We start from the raw sequence: 21,849 nt of genomic DNA, 5'->3' as shown, positions 1-21,849 counted from the left end.
CATAATATAGAGAAACCTATATCATATTGATTGTCTCCCAGGTCAAAAAGGATCATACTAAGTGTTCTAGTTCTTGGATTAATGGCAAGGGGGCTACAGAACTCCAGACAGGGCCAGTAGCTGCAAGATTATTGGAAGATGCTCCTGTGTTTACCTATCACAAACCTACAAAGATTGAAAACAAAGAAATAATAATCTGCTATTTCAAATCAAGTCCAACAAGAAGAGGTTATCTGAAAAAGAATATACTATTTTGGGAAAGAACAAATCCACATCAGAAATAACAGAAAAAAGGCTAGTGAATCATCACAGATGTATAGTATGAAATAAAGTATTCACAGAAGTAAAATTGGAAGAACTACAAAAGTCTCCTCAGAACAAAGAAATTGAAGCCTTGCCACAAATAATTCAGACTGTAGAGGCAAAGTCAGCAGTAGAGGAAGCTAGCACACCTATTGAACTGTTTTCATTCACCATCTGAAATAAAACCACTACTCGACACAGCCCCATATACAGAACCAAGATGTTGCAATGAAGTTTGGACTGAACAAATGTGCCACTCTTACAATCTTTAGAGAAAAAAGTAGTGAAAACTGAAGGAATCTAGATGTCCTATAGAAATAACGTCAAGAGTCAGGATGAAGACAATCATTACAGCTACCAGGGCATCTTTCAAGATGACAACATCAAGCATACTGAAGTCAAGAAGAAGGTTCGAAGTGAATACATCATTAGAGTGAAGAAGCTTTTAAAATTCAAATTCAGTGGAGGAATTACCATCAAGGCAGTTAATAACTGGGCAATTGCAATCATTGGATACACTGTCGGAATAGTGGATTGGATTCAAGCATATTAGAAGCCCTAGATAGGAAGACCAGAAAAACAATGATAATGAATCATGCCCTTCCCCCGTATAACAAATGCTGACAACTTATTAAGGAACATTGTTGGGTGTGGGATGTTAGAAGTATATCAGATGGCTGAAAAACAAAAAAGGGCATTGGAAGAATATCTGAAGGACAATGAAGAAGGTACACTGAAGCTGGTACACCCTGAAGGCTTACTGAATACTGATGAGACTAACAGGCCTACAAGAAAGATCAAATGAGGAGTAGAAAAAAGACATGGCAAGGCAAAGCATTACATGGCTAATACATGCACGCACCTGTGTGTGTGTGTGCGCGTGTGCGCACATGTGCACACACACACAAGGCAAAGCAGATACAGTAACAACACGACCTGGCAATGACTCAGAGCAGTTGAGTTGAAGAAACAGACAGAAAGGTTAATTCTGGCTGCACAAGAACAAATTTCAGAAGAACAAATTTGTCTTAAGAGCAAATGCATTCAAAGACAGAGCTGAGAAGACAGCAAAAGACTGCCTCTACAAAAATGCTGAAGAAACAGTGGACCACCTTGTTAGCTGCTTACAAATATATTACACAGACAACAGGATGAGAAAGTACCAACAATGGTGCATTTGAACATCTGCAAAAAATACTGTCTGCTTGGAAATACTGTAAGAATTACTTGCTTCTAAGTAACGGAACTACAAAACAGACAAAGTAATAGGAATTGAAAAAGCTAAAAGGCTCTGGGACTTTAGAATTCAAAAAGACAAACACCTACCACATAACATCCCAGATTTAACAGTGCTCCATAAGAAAGCCAAAAAAGTTTGGATATTGAATATGGCCCTACCTGAAGATAGCAGAAAAGAAGAGAAAGAACTGGAGAAAATCACACAATACAAAGACCTGCAAATAGAAGTAAAGTGACTATGGCCAAAGAAAGCAAAGATAGTATCAATAGTAGTAAATGTCTTGGGTACAATCACATAGCAACTGTATCATCATTTGAACACCATCAGCATTGGCAAAATCACCTTCAATCAAATGCAAAAGGCAGCTCTACTTGGAACAGCTTGCATCTTATATCAATACCTTTAGCACCATCAAACAACATATGCTTATCCCAGATTCCTTGGGATGAAGGACTCCATAGGTAGATGAAAATTCCAAATCCAGTGAAAAGATCTGGCTGGCTGCATGATCAATCATCATCATCATCATCATCATCATAATTTGTCATGTTAACCACAGTTTGAAAATAATTAAGAAAGAATGCTTTCTTACCATATGTGAAGTAGGCAACCTGAGGAGGAAGAGTGACATTACTGAGGTCATTGTCTTGGACAAAGAGATCCACATATTGTTGTGCTTCTGTGGCTTTGAGAAAAGCCATGAATCTGGCAGTAAAGGAAGCTACAAAAATAGACAGCATCCCAAAATCTAACAAGTTCCAAAGATGCATGACATATTCACGGGGACCTTCTTCCCAGATTTCTTTGCATTCAGACCATATCATTCCTATAGTGGCACACAAACACAATCGGTAAACAATGAGTAATAGCTCACATAATTTCATCCTTCTGCTTTTCCACCATATATTAAATGTGGCATTAAATATACACACAAATTTCATTCCATTTGTATTTGCAGTCTCTTTTCAAACAGCAGATATGTTTCTTTTTATTTTGACCTAACAAACTTATGCAAAAGTTAGAATTATAGACACTTGAAATCATCCAATAAGCTTCAGGCTCGAGTTGGGATTTGAATACCTCTTTCTTCTTCTGATCACTCTATTATACTATATTGTCTTTCTCCTTGCTTTTCTTCCCAGATCAACCCAGTAATAAAAACAACATTCCTTGGACCCTCACTTCAACATGGATCTTCTTAGAAGGCAAAATATAGCAGCAAGAGCAATCTATATTATGTCCCAGAAACTGTTACAAAACTCTGAAAATCAAGGATATTCAGTATTATAAATGCAGTAATATATATTGGGGTTGCCTTCAAGACTGACAATTGTCATAAGGACCAGGAATATGTATAAGTCAATAATAGGCTGGCCAAGGCTGGCCTGTAAACAGGACAGATGATACTATTCTCCACATTATAATTAGCATTCCCATTTGTATCATTATTATCACTAACTTCATTATCCTGCTTATTATTTTGTCACCAGTTCTATTTTATGTAGTTATATTATCTACATAATCAGCAGTTTTATGTTTAAATAATAGCCATTGTTATTATTTCGGTATATATCTCCAGCTGCTCTCATGTTATTTATTTTCAAACTCTGGTCTATTATCTTTTATTACAATGGAGACAAGAAACCACAGTATCTCCAGTTGAAGGCTCTAGGCTCTACTGGTGTTTCACAGTTGAAAGAAACTGTGATTTAGAAAGAGAGGTATCATTTCAACTTTGGAGGGCTTTATTTAAATTTTGAAAGTGTCAGAATATTCATGACTGGGAACACATGGTAACAAGGTCAGCCATTGAATAGGCATAGCGACTAAGTCAGCCAATGGGAGCTGAGACAGACTGGAGCCAGGGTGTGTCTTAGTCTGAAGCTTCTGAGTCTGTGCAGAGAAACTGAAACTAGTGTGTGTTAAGCTCTGAGCTCTAAAGCTGCAGTCTAGTCTGTCTCTCTGAACTGATCAGAAACTGAAGAACTACTCTTGGCATTGTATATATTACTTCGTGTATTATTATGTATATAAAGAAGTTAATGAATACTGCTGCATCAGTCTGCCTGTGTGGGCTTTCTGGATTTGATTTTTGCAACAAACTCTGACAGAAAGTTTCCTCCACAAATGTATCTATCCTTTCCTGTCAAATGAAGGTCATTGCAGACAGGCTTTAATTCTTTTGGAAGGGCCATCACATCTACTGTAAAAGAAGTCAGCATTATCAATAAAGGAAAATATTAGTAACTCAAGATTGAAATGAGGGGTCCTTGGTGCTCTCTGATCTTGGTTGCTTCCATGCAGATGTTTCATTACCCCAAACGAGCTAACAGCATCAATGCTAATGATATTCAACTAAACTGATGATGTTACCTAGTTTGGGTAATGAAACATCTGCAAGGAAACAACCAAGCTCAGAGAGCACCAAGGACCCCTCAAGTCATCATTATTTCCCATACTGTAGTACATCCTGGGGACTGAGGTTGAGAGTGGCTTACTCATATTTACTTGATGCGCCCTGGCAGAGATGAGATGCCATCCAGGGTATTTCTGATCTGTATCTCAGTCTCACTTCACTATGCTACCTTCAAATCGTTCCTTGATTCTTCCTAGCAGTGGAATTATTTGGAACACACAAGAGGTCCTTTCAAGCTCAGCTCATGAGTTGCAGTAGATGATTCAGAACATACATTTGTTCAAGTCTTCTCCCATCTGGTACTGAGCCACTAATAAGTTCTTTTGTCCCAGAGCTCTGCCAACCATGCCCAAAGAAAAAAAAAATAAGAATGGCCATTTTGAAAAAGCCATCACTCCCACCATTTGAAGGATTATGGTAGAGCAACTGTCTGGAGAGTTGTCTGAGAAAGATCTTTGATCTTTTACTTCAATTCATCATTGACCAGTGTCTTATTCTGAGCAACTGTTTGATATTTTAGGAGGAATATTATTTAGCTGTCCTTAACTTTATTAGTTTATTTTATGGAAAAGACCCAATAAGTTAATATTTTATATTTCTGCCTCAGGTAACTTCCTCGCAGTTGGGAATAAGCATCCACATGTCTCTTCCTTGTGTACACAGATTGCTCAATATAATGTCTCAAATTTGGTATTTATAAGAATAAGGATCACGGCAAAATCAATACCATCAGGCTCCCAAATCAAAGAATAGCTGCTTAAAACTCCTGATATACATTATCTTTCATAGCAATTTAGCTTCTTATAAATTCTACCATTTACAGCCAATTATGTTTTTTCCCATTGCAGGTTATGGGAGAATGAAGTTCTGTTTTCTAAATCTTGCTCTGATTTGGCTGTATAATGGGATTGCATTATCTCCGGAATTACATGGATCAGTTTTTGAGCCATTTCTAAAGCTTTGGATTAAGCCTCTAATTCAGATTGGGCACACTTTCTTGTAGTTATTTACCGTTCACTCCCCTGCAAACTTTACAGTGCTGAAATGTTTTATGATCAAAAGAAAACACCAAAAATGCATTTCTCATTCAAGTTTATTTCATTCTGTTCAGTTCTGAAAAATTGCTTCAGAAAATCACTTTTAATTCATTTCAGGATAATTAAAAAAATACAGCAAGAATATACCGCTTATATCCTTTGTACAGAGGAGGAAGCCAATTTGACTTAGAGACAAAAAAAGAAAAGAAAAGAATATATTCCGTATGTTGTGGTTATAGCCATTAAAAGAGTTTTCTCTAAATAATATATTCCCTGAAGACATTTTAATTTGATTTTTTAAAAATAAATAATCTGCACTGTTATTCATATTTTTAAAGTCTTATCAGTTATTCATTCTGTTAAAATATAATATCTCACTTCTGTTTAACTGGTAACTGCACAAATGTATTATTTTCTTGACTTTTCAGTTTGTGTCTCTAATAGTTGGAGCTAAGGTTAGTGTCAGTCCTTGAAAAACAGTCCTCAGTTTAGAGCAGCAGAGAGTAGCATGTGGACTTCCAGATGTTGAATTGCATCTCTTAGCAATTGGCTATGCTGGATGGGGCTGCTGGGAATTGTAATTTCTCACATCTCTGGAAGCTACTTGTTCCTCCTCCCTGTTGAAATGTATAATTTCTTAATACTACTTCATGTGAACAGTTCAGATCAGGAGACCATCACAGTGACATAACCAGTTGGAGCTTATTCCAACCTAGCTAATAGCATTCAATGTTTGAAAAGAAACATCTGATCTGAAAGTTCTCATGATTGCTTCATCACAGGTGGCTGCAGTAGGCAAACCCATTAGAGGATTATTTTTCTTGAGACTCTCTTAGTCTGGAATAATAAAACAGCAAAAGTAGCAGCAACCAAAAGGGGATTTCTGAGTCAGTCAGTTCAGGTTCATTGATCCTTCAGCTCAAGTTTTCTATTTGATATTACAATACAGATTTTCAAGTTTTTACCATAAAATTTGGTAGGATTCATGCACAGAATGAAGCACTATGGAAATATGAGACATATGATAACCATAGCAATATAGCCTCCCCCCATCCAATCCAGGTAGGTGGGTATTTCTGGCTCTTCCAAACAGTGCCTATGAGAGAGGAAGGGAGAAAAGCCCATCAAATATTTCTTGAAAAGCTGGATCCACAAGTTATTATAGACCAGTAATAATTTGCAGCTCTCCACTAGATCTGTGGCTAGATCATATACCATAGTAGAAGGAAATGATTTCAATTCCACTTACCTAAAACCCATTTCATGATTAGCATTTCTGTCCATGAAAATTGTGTTGTTTTCACTCTGAATATTTGCTTGGGGTGATCCATGGCAGTTTCATTGGGAAGCAGCTTTACACCTTCAAATCTGTCAGAAGCATTCACTACTAGCAGTCCAAGAAAAATTGTAAAAGAAACAGCATGTGCCACAAACTTCATAAAGGGGCTTCGGAGTGTACGTCCCAGCTGAAAGCAAAAAATTACCATAAGTTCTTTTTTTTTCCCCTGACCTTTTCCCTTTTTCAAAGTTTCTAGCTTTTATTTATTTAAAAGGCAAACATTTTCTTTCACTTGGCTTAGGCATTTCACTTGTAAGTCATTTTATTTTAAGTACTCAACACAAGTCAGAGGGTTTAAATCAACACAGTTAAAAATTTTAAAGTATTTCTAACATGGAAAAATGTAAATAGGCTAAAGAATAAGGTAACTTTAAGGTTCCCAAGAACAAAAGCATTTCTATTATTTTCATCCAATTAAATTCCAAGTGAGTAGCTGAGAAATGAAATAAAGGCCTCTTTCATAGCTCTCCTATGATACTTTTTGATAAAACTACATACAAATCAAAATTTCTCTGACGGCCTGAAAATGATGCCCATCTCTCTCTGTATATTTGTATGTATCTGTATATTTTTCATTGTTAAATCTGATTGTATTCTTTGTGTTATTTTGGCCTTATGTTCTTGCCCAATGTTTTACATCAAGAGAAGGAGCATTGGAAAATGTCCATTTGGAAAAAAAAACTTCTGAATGATACAATAAGGAATTACTATTGCTGACAAAAAGATTTTTAAAAAGCCTTGTTAGATCTGGGGAGAGTTTTAAATAACCTGGTGACATTAAAAGTATAGAGTGTTCTTATATTTAAAGAACAGCATTTTTTATCCTAATTATTTTAATACCTCTGTACTCACTTTAATCATATATATACAGAACAACTTTGAAGTCCTCAGTTCTTTTTAAAGCTAAATAGAGAAATACATTTGTTAAGTCTGAAATTCAATTTGTATAATGCTTGCTTAGCAAGTTCACAAAGTGTCAGAATCTTTGCCTCTTCATACAACAACAAAATTTATGCTTGGATATGCTCAGATTATTTACAGAAAGAGATGTTAAGAAAAGTTTAGAAAACATGAGCATTATACGCAGATTGTTTGAATTTGATAAGGGAACAATTGCCCACTTCCATTCAAAGAAATACATAAGAATATTTTTCAAATATTCTTCATCACCCTACAATGGGTAAAACCACACTTGATCTCCCCTTATCCCACTAGATGTGTTGGTTTAGCAAAGCTTTGTAAAATAAAAATAAAACCCTTATAATAATTAAAAGGAGAAACTGGAATGTTATTTGTAATGATGGTAATCTGAGGATAAAAGATATACAGACATAATTTTTCATAACATTCAGGCAGTATGGGTTTTTTTAAATAATATTTTTAAAAAAAGAATTGAAATGAATATTTCAATTTTTGTGCATTTAGAGTCTAACTGAAACTTAATTGATATGTGTGAGTCCTACTGATTTGTGAGAATTTTCCAAGACCACTACTGTGGAGTATAAAATTAACATCCAGACATTTCATAGTTTGTCTGGCAAGATCATGAATTAAGTGATTCCTATTTGTTCTACCCATCACCATAATTAGTGGATTAAAGCATTTTGGGGGTAAAGCATCTTCCTAGATGTTGATCTCTTAACCCAGCTTTAAATGAGACTAAATTTGGGTCAATTATTCTCCAATCCATAGATAGGTTACCTCAGTATATTTGATAAGTTATTATCCAATTAACCATCCAATAATTATCCAACTGGATACTTGTGCTACCGGCCAACTCTTACCAAAAGCTAAGTAAACCAAAACAGGAACATTCACATCTAACCCAGCAAGGAGTGAGCGATTTTAAAAAGAAAAGAATCAGAAGACCCCAAAACCAATACTTAGATGTCTAAAAAATTCCTATACAGTCTCAAGAGGCTAATAATTACTTAGGGAGGTAAGGAGGACAGGAGGTAATCCTGAGGTAATCCTAATCCTGAGAAGAAACAGACAGGGATCTAGTCAGAGCAATTGACTCCATCTTCCTATTTGACATTTGCGGCTACAGTACATAAGAATACAAAATGCTCCCCCACCAATAAAAAGTAAAGACTTTTTATTTTAAAGTAACATTCTTTTCTGCAAACAGTGTAGGAATGGAATACAATGTGTGTTTTAATATTTTTTTCTAATATTGATAAAAGTTGTCTAAGTGCCTACCTCAGAAATGAAACATCTATGGATTGGGCTACTAAATTAATATAAACTCAACCTGCCCTCAGCAGTGAGACTAGAGGCATGTTCAATGTTACTGGGGAAAAAAATTCTTGAGTGAACATAGACACAAATGAATTATTTTTAATAAAATTTCCTTTCTCTGCCGATGTCAAAATTTCATATTCAATCAACATTGCATCAATATTTTATTTCCAAGCATTCCTTGGAATGATAGCTTTCAAAGTTTCATTTCAAAATGTCATTGATAGCTATAAATAATGCAGATTCTCAGAATTTTTGAATCACATTGAGAGAAGAAGAGACCATGAAAGAGGAATTAACTTGAAGACGTTGATGCTTTAGCTGAAACTTTTTCAACATCCTTTCCCAAAATAGGAAGGTCGTTATTTCCTGTTTTTAAATTGTGAGTGGGGTTGGAGATGCACATCATCTGTGTATTTGATTAACATGGTTGTCAAACAGAGAAATTGATGACAGAGGTAAAATTCTAGGAAGGCAACATAGATGGAGTAGACCAAGTTGGAAAAATATACTCTAGAATTTTATAAATCAATCATCACTGATTCCTTCCTATATAAGTGCTCTCTTAAATATAATGCATAAAGCAATTATAAAAAGTAATAAAGGTAACTGTAAAGGTTTTCCCTGTCAAGTCATGTCTAACTCTAGGGGGCCATGCTCATCTATGTTTCTTAGCTGAGGGAGCCAGCATTGTCTGAAGATGCTTCCATGGCCATGTGGCCAGCATGAATATACGCCAAAGCGCACAGAACGATGTTACCTTCAGTGGTGGGTTGCTACCGGTTCAACCTGATTCAGGCAAACCAGTAGCATTGGTGGTAGGAGGCTCCACCCACCCACCCAGAGATCATCAAATATGCTCTGCGCATGCACGATCAAAGCGGTAGCAAAGGTAAGTGAAACTCACCACTGGTTACCTTCCCACCAAATGGTACCTATTCATCCAGTGGCATTTGCATGCTAGATGGGCAGGAGCTGGGGCAAGTAACGGGAACTCACCCTGTCATGCAGCCCTTGGGTTTCAAACATGGGCTGTCAGCTTGCCAGCTGACAAGCTCAATATCTTTAACTGCTGAGCCATCACGACCCTTAAAAAGTAATAGTATTAAGAAGTAACCCAGATCTCATCTGATAGTGTGGAAAGAACGGTAGTAAACCGAGTGTGGCAGAAAGTGAAAGAAAGTCTTATTCTACTGCAGGGGTGTCAGACTAGTGGCCTGCAGCCCACCCCAGCTCCGCGAATGGGAAAACATTGCAAAACATCATGTGATGGCAACGTGATGCAGCGAGTTTGACACCCATATTCTAATGGAAAGTGCTTCAGCATCAAGAAAGACCCAGGTAGCTGTGCTGGGCTTAGTTTATAGAACAGTAGGGACATTTGGCAAAATTATTACCTTTTACAAGCAGGATTACTAGGATCCAAAGCCAGAGCTAAGCCATGCAAGAAGAGCTTTTGGAAATATCTCTACCGCCTGGATTAAAGCCAGGTTAAAATTAAAAAAAAAAAATATTATATTGCAGGGTAGGCTATTTACTGATAGACCCAGTATTCTGCCCTTCCAGTTAGGTTTTTTTAGAAGTTAGGCTTTGTAAAGATAAAAGTCTTAATGAATGCTAAAAAGAAGAAGATGTGTTTTTCTGGTGGTGGAATTTCCCTTATCCAAAAGAAAGAAAATGAGAGAAACCATCTATTTTAGTTACTTTCCGAAATACCAGCTGCTTAGGAGCAACTTTGAAAAGAGTTAAATGTCACATAGTGTCAGTTCAAAAGCCTGATGGTGTCTGTGAGGATGGCTTTTTAATGTGTTCAGAGGTTATTACAGCTTCCCTTAACTAACCCCAGCTTTGAAGGAATGCTACAATTTGATGAAGCTTTGGTGAAATCACTCCTTTGAAGCAGATTCAGGCTTCAAAGTAAGGAAAGCAATTCTGCGACTTTCAAAGAATTCTGCAGCCTTTCTAAGCATTTTGCAAATTCCTGGGTCAAATCTTATATTAAAAATCTGCATGTCTTAGTACTCCAGGATGAATCTCTGGACAATTCAGGAGGTGATACCAGACTAACAAGCACAGAACTAAACATCTACTATTTTTAACAAGGCAATGTAAAACCCCTTTTTCCTGCCAGCTTCTTTCTTTGCGGTGTGCCTCTGCTAACTAACTAATACTATTGGCAAGCTGAAGATGGACATGTGTTTATCCTAAGCATGTTTAAACTTGGCTACTGATGAATTACCTCAACTGGAAGTTGGTTCCAAACTGTCACTACTCTTTCTGTAAAGAAATACTTTCTATTTTGAATTTCCTCTTACCTCTTTTTGTTACCTTTTTACCTCTTAGTACAGTTTATTTTTTTAATTTTTAAACCATTGTAAACATTAATGTAAACCAATTAAGATACTTGTGAATTCATTTCATTTAGCTGACAATATGGAGGTTGCTATACCACCCAGATCACACCCCTGCTACCTCTGTCTTAAAATGTACCAGGAATATTGTTTTAAAAATTACAGTCAAACCATTGAAGGTAGCCTGTTGAAATTGGGCAATGCTAAGTCCCTCTAAAGCAGGGGTGTCAAACTCAAGACCCATGGGCTGCCCTGGAATTAGCAAAGGACCACCCTGCACTGCCTCTGCCAGTGAAAACAGAGCCTGGGAGGGCCCTGGGGCTCCGTTTTAGCTGGCAGAGGGCTGCAGGAGAGTGTTGCAGCCGAAAACGAAGCAAGTGATGTTGAGCTGGCCACACCCGCCCTGGCCACGCTTCCTGATCCCCCCCCCAACAATGCGGCCCTCAATGAAATTGAATTTGACACCCCTGCTCTAAAGAGTTTACCTTCCTGGTTAATTTCATCCAATTCTATCTCCAAATAGAACAGTTATATTTTGTTCCTTCTCCAAAATAGCCTATGGAAGAATGTTTTTTAATTGAATCTTGAAGCATCTCAAATTGAATTTCAGTTGTCTTAGATCGTGGCATGCAAGCCTAAATTGTACCTTGTTCCTTTTGATTCTGAAATCTCCAGGATCATTAAAATCAGGGGTAATATTTTTCTAGGCCCAGCAATTATTGTCATATTATTCTGTATTCTCTCCTGGAAGCCAAGGAGGTACTTGCCTATGGCAATGTAGTGCTCATAGAAAGATTTTTATAGCCGAGAAATGGGATAAAAAGAGGAAAAGAGTGTGTGCACCAATTTGGTATAATGATTATGGCACCAGGCTAGAAAATGTGAGTTCTCGTTCTGCCACAGCAATTCTCCCTAAGTCCTGAAATCAGGCAATGGCAAACCATTTCTGAAGTCTCGAAAATGGAAGGAAAATTGCTAGTCCAAGCACTCATGAGGAATCAGCAACAACTCAAAGACACACACACATATGCCAAAATAGGGGAACCTTGATAACATTAAGCTGTCACTCATGGTACATTTAAAATAGGACTGAGAACTGCATTAGAATGAATCAGAAATCTAGGATAGAATGAGGCAATTAGGATATTTTTTTTAACCTACACAAGATGGAACACATGTCTCCCCAGTTCAAAGGCTTCCACAAAGCTTTGTCTCAGATTTGCATTATGCAGACTGACCGTACAAGATCAGATAAATTCACTATTTGTGTAAAAGGAGATTTTTTTTAAAAAAAAATACTTTGTGACACCTCTATACTTTTTAAAATGCTTTGTTGGCTAGTGGCAGAAATGGAAAATTAGAGCCAGTGATTTTCCTGGAATACTAGTTGTTTCAATCAGCTCTTCCTTCTTCATAACAATTGTTTAAGCTATTTGGCACCATGAGCTCTGACTGTAAGATCTGGCTTCTTTACATATTCTACTGTATTCCTCTGGAAACAATCAGAAATTAAATGAGAAATTCTCAATCTTCAAATCCTGTTTAAAACTTTGAACTGAATTAAAGATTTCTCAGTTAATACCGCTCAATCTTGTAAAGACATTTGCTTACATACATGATGCCTAATAAGTAATAAAACTAGCAATAGCACCCCCCCTTACTTTTTCTATTTTTGTTTTTTTACCTATCTTTTAAAAAATATTTTGCAGTTGCTTAATTTGTGTCTAATCTGTGCTCACTCACTGAAAAGCCTGTTGCACCTTTTAATAAAACAATGTTTATTTGTGATTGAACTGAAAACCTTGTCATTTGCATCAAGCCAGGGATATACTGTAGATAAATAATGATAAACAAACATGCACCTTAACCAATCTGTACCTTACTGCAGGGAGCTATCCAGTATGCTATGGCGAGGAATGGAAGGCCTATGGAAACTCCGAAGACAGCCAAGAATTTCACAGCAATTGACTGCTGGCGTAAGCCTGAGAGGTTCTCATACCACATGGTGAGTAATTGTTGCTGACAGTTGGGATGGGCAACAAACTGCAAGAGGAAAATAAAGGTAAGGATTGCTTGAAAAGGAGAAGAATTGTGAAAGTAAGCAGTGCTGCCTCCCCCACAGCCTCTGGAGTAGAGATAAGACAAATGGTTGATCATCAAAATGACAGGATGAAGAAACAGACTTCATGAAAAACATTAAGTGTCTCCAAAATGAGTGCAAAAAACCCCCCCTGATACATAAGCCTTAGCAATCTTTGGGGAGAAGGAAGGAAGGAAGGAAGGAAGGAAGGAAGGAAGGAAGGAAGGAAGGAAGGAAGGAAGGAAGGAAGGAAGGAAGGAAGGAAGGAATATGTTTTTTCAGGAGGCAACTGGACTTTCTTGTCTTTTCTTTGAAAACGTTTTGCTTTTCATCCAAGAAGCTTCTTCAGCTCTGACTGGATAGTGGGGATGAGAAGTGAAATGTCTTCAAAGAAAAAACAAAGTCCAGTTTAAAAAACACCTTTGGGACAACTATAACCTTGATGACTGAGAATCTCCATAGACAGGAAGGAAGAAATAATTCTGATCTTTCAGTCCTGCTGTGAATGGAGGCTTACTTCTTCAGCTTCTTCTTCAGCTCTATATATCAATAATTTGAGCATTTTAAATTGCCATCTCTTACTATGTTCCCATCTAAGATATTAAGTACAGTAGCATTTTCTGTAGATTCTATTCCCAAATGCAACTTTGCCTGATCTTGACTCAAACTTTCAGGCAACTTTGCCTGATCTTGACTCAAACTTTCCTAATTATCTTCACTTAAAAGGTCCAGTGTGAAATTCTGAAGCCAAAGTGCAATTGTTTTCTTGGATATAATCACAAATCTAAATACACACACACACACACACACACATATCAGCAACAACAACAACAGTCAAAAGAGTACAATAGAGAAAAATAGCAATGTAAATATAAAATTAGTGGTATCAGTGATAATAGCCATAATAAGAAAATATAATGTATATTCAAAACTAGTGCAATGCAGTAGAAACACTGAAATATTTTTAAATGCTTGAAATAATTAAAAATGGCATTGATCTAGTGCCAACATGCCTTAGTAACATGGAGGCTGCCCATGAAGACCTTTGGCAGTTTTAGATGGTCCAGAATGTGGTTGTTTCCACCATTATGGGCATGCCACTGTGTGTCCATGTACCACCTCTGTTTCATGGTGTGTACCATAAGGCTTCTAAGTATAATTCAACATACTTCTCGTCACCTATAAAGACTTTTATGGCATAAGGGTCTGTTATCTGTAGGACCACCTTGCTCCTATGATCACTAGCCTTCCTGTGATAGGTAGAGTCAGCATGGTTCAGATCATATCTATCAAGCAATGCCCTCTGATCCACTGTATTACCTCTGGGAGAATAGCATCCTCCCAGAGATATTTTTTATTTATTTTGTTATTTTATTTTATTTATTTATTTGTCATAACAGCATACATAAGCATAAGCATGAAGCAACTATATAACATATAAGCATATATATGAGTATAAGCATGTAATAACTATATAAATTGGATCTAATGAAAGGAAACAGTAGGACAGGAACGGTAGGCCCATTTGTGCTCTTATGCATGCCCCTTATAGACCTCTTAGGAATGGGGTGAGGTCAATAGTAGACAGTTTTTGGTTGAAGCTTACAGAGTCAGGTAGTGTGTTCCAAGTATTAATAACTCTGTTACTGAAGTCATATTTTCTGCAATCAAGATTGAAGCGGTTAACATTAAATTTCAATCTATTGTTTGCTTTGTATTGTTGTGATTGAAGCTGAAGTAATCTTCAACAGGAAGGACATTGCAATAGATGATTCTATCAGTTAAACATAGGTCCTGTCGAAGGCGGCGGAGTTCTAAGTTTTCTAAACCCAAGATTTCAAGTCTGGTGGTATAAGGTATTTTGTTGTATTCAGAGGAGTGGAGAACTCTTCTTGTAAAATATTTCTGGACACGTTCAATTGTATTGTATTGTATTGTATTCAATCAATATTAAATGTGGTCTGAAATGTGGTATGGGTTCCAGACAGGTGAGCTATATTCAAGAATTGGTCTAGCAAATGAGCAATCCTTACCCTTCTTTCTTTTTGATGATCCCTAAAAATCTGGCTTTTTGCCTGATCGTTGGATTAAGAGAAGATATGGGTTCAATGTGCATATGGTTTTGATATTGATTGAATTTTTATGTTTTGACTCTGTATGTCATCTGGAGTCATTCCAAGTGGGTGGCCTACAAATGTGTTAAATTAATAAAAAAACAAATAAATGTTGACAAAAAATAGGTTGGAGCTACTTGTTGATTGAATTATCCTTAGGAGATAGAGATAGCAGTGTTTTTGATTGCGTGTTTAATTGCCAAGTGTAAATAGACCATAGGTATACAGGGAAATCTGATGGCCCACAAAAAGATCATCAGACTGTCATGATAAAACACATAGAAGAGATATTTCGTATTTTTGAAGAAAAACATATATAGTTAAACCTCGACTTACTTAGTGACCATTCAAAGTTCAGTTAGTGACCATTCAACAGCATTCAAAAAAGTGATTTACAACTGATCTTTGTACTTAACAACCATTGCAACATTTTTACAGTCATGTGATCAGGATTTGGGCACTTGGTGACTGGCATAAACTTATGATGTTTGTAGCATCCTGGGGTCATGTGATTGCCATTTGTGACATTCCCAGCTGACTTCTGACAAAGCCAATGATTTCTAGTTAGACACGATTGCATATTGTGTATAATATCTCTCTGCCAATAGTAATTTTGGCGAATGGGATTAAAAAGAAGTCCCTGCGTATTTTGCTCAACTAGTCATTACTGATTATTTATTTATTTAATTAATTAATTTGTATACCACCCTTCTCCCAAAGGACTCAGGGGGTGGTGTTCATCTCCATTTTGAGGCCATGAAACAAGCGCTGTCCAAAGATATTTCCATAATTATGAGGCCAGCATGACATTGTGGAGTGTTGTTTTCTCCCCACTGTAGTGGTACCTATTTATTTACTTGCATCTGCATGCTTTTGAATTGCTAGGTAGGCAGGAACTAAGCAAAGACAGGTTCTTACTTGTCACACAATGCTCGGTAATATCTGCCTGCCAATAGTAATTTTGGAGAAAGGGATTCAAAAGTGCTACTTAATTTATGTCCTGCACTTAAGCTTTCGATGACATGAGACATCTGGCTGGCCAATTTGAGAATGGAATGCTAGAACAGAAAGGCTTTCAGTTTGATCTGCTTGTGTTCTCACATTCTTAATTGCTTGGTATCAACCTATGGCTTCCTAATGATAAAATTACAGCAGCTTCACAAAGGAATTTTATTCCCTAAGATAAAAGCATCTTTCTTTGTATGATTTCCAATGAAAGTGCTGCTTCCCAACACAGCATATAATGTTCTGCTGATTGTTAATCATCTTTCAACACGATTAAAGATAAAGATAATGAAAAGCAGAGATAAAGGAAGTGTTATTATCATAGTTTATTGTATGTGTGGGAAAAGAAAAGAGATTTAAGGCTCTTTAAGAGAAAATAAAATAAAAAGAAAAGTTGAAAGAAAAATGTCGAGAGACAAAAACTCCTGGGATGGTATGTCACATCACCTTATAAATGATATAAAGGATTCTGAATATTTGGGACAAAAGCAGTTTGGTGTTGTGAATTGATTGCAGTGATGTTTATAATAAATCCATTGTTAATAAATAAAACAATAATATTTATGTGTTTTTCCCCCTGCATGGCTGCCAAGGGAGTTTTGAATATTGATCTCAAAGTCACAATGATAAATTATTTTAGAAGTAATCATAATTATAATTCCACAGCAAAAGGGCAGATAGTTGCTTTTCCGACAGCTGACTTTGCCTTTAACACTAGGCTTAAAATGTGAGAAGATGCTCCTGGCTGAGAACTCATCCTCAGGCAAGGAAGATCATCAAAGTATGTCACTATAGGAATCCCAAAGAGCCCTGATCCAAGAAACAATGGAGAGGTAATCAAAGTCCACCAATCTTGACCTTAATCATTGTGACTTAGATCTTAAATTGGAAAATCTCCATCCATTCTGCAAGAAGATCACCATTACCCAGGTAAAGAGTCAGACAGCCTAGGATAGAGTGGGAGCAGAAATGTTTTTGTTACACAGATCAGATTAAATTCAGATTAAATTTCATTACAGCCCTAAGGCCAGAAACAAAATATTGAATAAAAGATGTATTATAGGTAGTCAGTCAGTCAGTCAGACAGACAGATGTCTATGGAGATTCTCAGTCATCCAAGTCATGCTTCTTCTTCTTCAGCTTCTAGGATGAGAAGCTAAACGTCTTCAAAAGAAAAACCAGAAATTCCAGCTGCCTCTTGAAAAAGCATTTTTGGGACAGACAGATAGACATACATACACACACACATGTCAGTAATGCCACCCCCACATTCATATGTGAGAAACACCTGGCATAACCAGCTCTGTTTAAAGAGCAACATTGTGCTGGAAAGTTGGACTGATTGGTGACAATTGTATTTGGCTGAGGTTGACAACTTCCAATATTTATGGCCCTGAGAAATGCAGTTTTGGACAGGGTCAACCTTCAATATTGCAAGGCTTGGCCTTTGACCTAAAATGTAAGCACTTCATATTAAGTCTTTGCTGTGAAGTTTTCCCCAAAACCTGAGCCCTTGCTAAATTGTGATATCAAACATTGTCCTGCTCTATAAATTACCAGTAAAAAAATTATTTCATCTGAACTCAGACTTTATTTACAACAATATTTTTGCCTGACAGATTTATGACACTGACTTTAGAGTCCAAGGCAATACGGTACTTTAAGATTATCAAGTCGCTGACAGCGTTTACTTTCAATCCCTAGTATTTGATCATTTTGATAATTCTCCTCCTCAATCTACTACTTAAGATGGACCATAAAGGTCATCATGTTCCTTCCCCATGAAGTTTAGCATCAGATATGCTAAGAAGACACTGGGATGCTCTGTGGCTAAGACACTGAGCTTGTCGATCAAAAGGTTGGCAGTTCAGCAGTTTGAATACCGTAACCGGGTGAGCTCCTGTTATTTGTCCCAGCTTCTGCCAACCTAGCAGTTCGAAAGCACATAAAAAATGCAAGTAGAAAAATAGGGACCATCTTTGGTGGGAAGGTAACAGCGTTCCGTGCGCCCTTGGTATTTAGTCATGCCGGCTACATGACCACGGAGACATCTTCAGACAGCGCTGGCTCTTCGGCTTTGAAATGGAGATGAGCACTGCCACCTAGAGTCGGGAACGACTACCTATGTGTGAGGGGAACCTTTATATTTACCTTTATGCTAAGAAGGTATGTGCAGTTGTAATGATACATATGGCTTAGTGGAAGAGACAGTGCCATGAGGATGTTATATCTGAGGAGGCTTCTTCCTTCTTTTGCCATGCACATATATTATCCTGTGCTTTGAGGATATCCACGATGGGTGGTTCTGAGTTGCATCTGATATTAATGATTCTTGTGTTAGCTGAAGAGGTGCCACCTTCTTTGCTATATAAGGATTGTGATTTGAATAGCTCTGAACTATAACGCTGTGCTACTGATCATAACCCTGTGCCAACACTATTCTTCATATTAAGTATTTACACATTAACTCTGAAGAAAGGTTACATTAGAAGCCTTCTTGACACTTCTATATTTACAATGTTACAATGGCACAGAAAATGTTTTTAATATATATAAATTGTGCTTAAAAACATTGGAAAGAAAGAATGAGCTAGATCTAAAATGAATTCGAGCCAAGCATTCATCCACGCCATGAAGATGAAAATCTACTTTTGAACATTGTTTTTTTTTTTTTTTTTTAGGTTTCAAATAATATTCTAAACTGCAAGTTCAGTGGAACCAGTTCTTCAAGGACTAGTCTCTTTTTTTACTCCACACCTTTTAGTAGCTGGTGATTTCTTTCTGCCTAACAGGAGGCTGTACTAGAAGGATTGTAAAATCTTCTTTTATGCTATTTTTATTTATTATTACTACATTTATTTCCCATGTAGAGGCAACTCTACGTTCTACAAGGAGAATCAGTGCTGAGATTAAAGAGATAGAACTTCTGATTGAATAGGGCCACTCAGGCTGTTGTTTTTTACAACATTGCTATTTGTTCTGCTGTAAAAAAAAGCAAATGCGAAGTAACATAACTTCATGGTACAGAACTCTGATTGCACACCAGATCTCTTGTGCTTGAACAAAATAGATGATGTGACCTCTTTTTTCCACATGCATCTTTTATATCATTATCATTAGTATTTATCTATGTATATTTTCAGTATATAAATAATATTCTTGAATTATATTTGCACAATATATTGACATTTTAAAAAAGAGCATATTACTACCTGGTCAGCGTTATGGTGCTTCTGTACCAAAAAGGCGCAGTATAGTGAACTGCATTATTTTAGTACCATTATGTACGCGTTCTGGAAATCGCACACAGAGCCATTTTTCCAGGCATGCGAGCTGTCGCCCAACTCACCTAAAGCGGTGTATGCACGCACACCCCAGCTGGTGTTTGGGCCTCCGGTGCACATGCACGCAATTCAGGGGACCCAGCTGGTCTTCAGACCTCTCCTATGCATGCATGCACATTTGAGCATGCACGTGAGAGTCCTGGTGCACAGCACACACTTGCGCACACAGCATTTGCACACATGTATTGCACATGCAAAAAGCACACACATGTGCAGATGGTGCAATTGTGTGCGCAGCGCATGGGGATGCGTGTGTGAAAGCTGTGCACATGCGCTGATGGTGTGGTTGCACACACAGCACAAGGTGGGAGCGCATGAAAGCTTTGTGCATGTGCAGATGGTGCGGTTGCGTGCGCAGAGCATGGGAAGGAGCCACACGTTAGTGCGGATGACACATGCGTGTGCGAAGTGCGTGAAACACGTACCTGTTCAGCACTCGGTGAGTAAAAGGTTCACCACCACTGTTTTAGTATGTGTATCCTTTCTTTCACTTTTAGGCTACCTGCTCCTGTCCTTCTTTCGTGAAAATGAGGATAAGCAAGCCTATTCTAATAAATGAGACAATCTTTAGGGAATTAGGAAGACAAGGGAAGAGGGTGAAAGCTTTCTGGTAGTTCTTACAATCATTATCACCCCATGACCAATGTAGTGAAAATTTCAGTTTAATGGGGCAGGCAGCAATCTGTTTGGAACCACTTGTCAAGCTTTAAGAATGGAATCATGAGAATGGAGGAGGGGGGAGGGAGGTGTTTCTGGACAAACGGTGTACTGAAATTTATAGGAAAGTTTTAATTCTTTTTATCCCAAACTTAGTTTACACCTTTGCTATTAATTAAACTGAGATCTATGACTCAGGGACGTGCTTCGTCTTTTATGATGAATTAAGAACTATACTGCCAGTTGGAAAAAGCTGGAGTCAGATTCTTGAGAGCACCAATTAGTTAGCATAGAAAAAGATGCATTTGACATCTGTAGTGGAGGTGGAGGTGATGAATGGATGCTGCCATTGGGGATCTACTGGCTTCAAACTAAAATAGAGAAAGAAAAATCCATTCCATTTCTAACTCGGTTGCAACTTACATGTAGCACATTTCTAAAAATAAAATCAAGGACACTATCTAAATGTAGTTGAGCATGTTTATGTCTTATTTGTTGCTTTTAGGTTTGGAGAAGCAGGCTTGACTCGGTCAAGGTGACTGCAGTGATACATACCTTTCTGTCAATTAGCTATTTTCCCTCTGGCTCCAAATCTACCCATACCTCTAACCCAAGATCCCCCCCCAAAAAAAAAAAAGAAAAAAAAAGATCCAACTCCAAATCTCAACCAGCAATTGCTCAGTCTTACATATTGGAAAAAAGAACCTAAACACTAAGTACAAGCTTGGTGGACATTACCTTATAGATGACCCCCACCATGTTAAAAATCTTGGAGTTTTCATATCAAATGATCTAAGTGGCAAAGCCCACTGTAACTACATCGCAAAAAAGGCCTTAAAAGTTGTAAACCTCATCTTGCTAAGTTCTTCTCCAAAAACACTACACTACTAACCAGAGCACATTTGCTAGACTAATTCTTGAATACAGCTCGACTGTTTGGAACCTATACCACATTTCTGACATTAATACAATTGAACGTGTCCAGAAATATTTTACAAGAAGAGTACTTCACTCCTCCAAATACAACAAAATACCTTATGCCACCAGACTTGAAATCCTGGGTTTAGAAAATTTAGAACTACTCCGCCTTCTACATGATCTGAGTTTAACTGATAGAATCATCTATTGCAATGTCCTTCCTGTTGAAGATTATTTCAGCTTCAATCACAACAATACAAGAGCAAACAATAGATTTAAACTTAATGTTAACCGCTTCAGTCTTGATTGCAGAAAATATGACTTCAGTAACAGAGTTATTAATACTTGGAATACACTACCTGACTCTGTGGTCTCTTCCCAAAATCCCAAAAGCTTCAACCAAAAACTATCAATCATTGACCTCACCCCATTCCTAAGAGGTCTGTAAGGGGCATGCATAAGAGTACAAATGTGCCTACCGTTCCTGTCCTATTGTTTCCTTTCGTTATATCCAATTAATATAGTTATCACAACTCATACTCATATATATGCTTATATATTGTATAATTATTTCATGCTTATGCTTATATATACTGTGTGACAAAAATAAATAAATAAATAAAATAAGATAAAGTATGAATGGGAAGACAGTGAAAACTACTTTCCCACTTTCATTCACTTGTTGTTGAGCTCCCTTTGGGCCATGGAGGTGGAGCAGGTGTGTAGCAGGTGAGCAATTAGCAGTGCCAACTTGGTGGCATTAAGTTGCGATGTGCATAATGAGTGCCAGCAGTAATGCTCATC

At 37.3% G+C, this 21,849-nt stretch overlaps 1 protein-coding gene across 1 annotated transcript in view; it reads right to left on the bottom strand.

Annotated features, from left to right (window-relative positions):
* The window catches only part of TRPC7 (transient receptor potential cation channel subfamily C member 7), a 160,994-nt gene that overhangs the window by 47,939 nt on the left and 91,206 nt on the right, over window positions 1-21,849 (bottom strand). Inside the window, exons 3-5 of the mRNA XM_058167860.1 lie at window positions 12,806-12,970; window positions 6,246-6,462; window positions 2,136-2,369 (exon numbers count right to left, since the gene is read on the bottom strand). Of these exons, the coding sequence (XP_058023843.1) occupies window positions 2,136-2,369; window positions 6,246-6,462; window positions 12,806-12,970 (616 nt within the window). The remainder of the gene's footprint in view (window positions 1-2,135; window positions 2,370-6,245; window positions 6,463-12,805; window positions 12,971-21,849) is intronic.

Source organism: Ahaetulla prasina, chromosome 2, assembly GCF_028640845.1.
Source record: "Ahaetulla prasina isolate Xishuangbanna chromosome 2, ASM2864084v1, whole genome shotgun sequence".
In the NCBI taxonomy this organism is placed as follows: Eukaryota; Metazoa; Chordata; class Lepidosauria; order Squamata; family Colubridae; genus Ahaetulla; species Ahaetulla prasina.
Note: the sequence above shows the minus strand (reverse complement) of the source record. Positions and strands in the feature narration are given on the sequence as shown.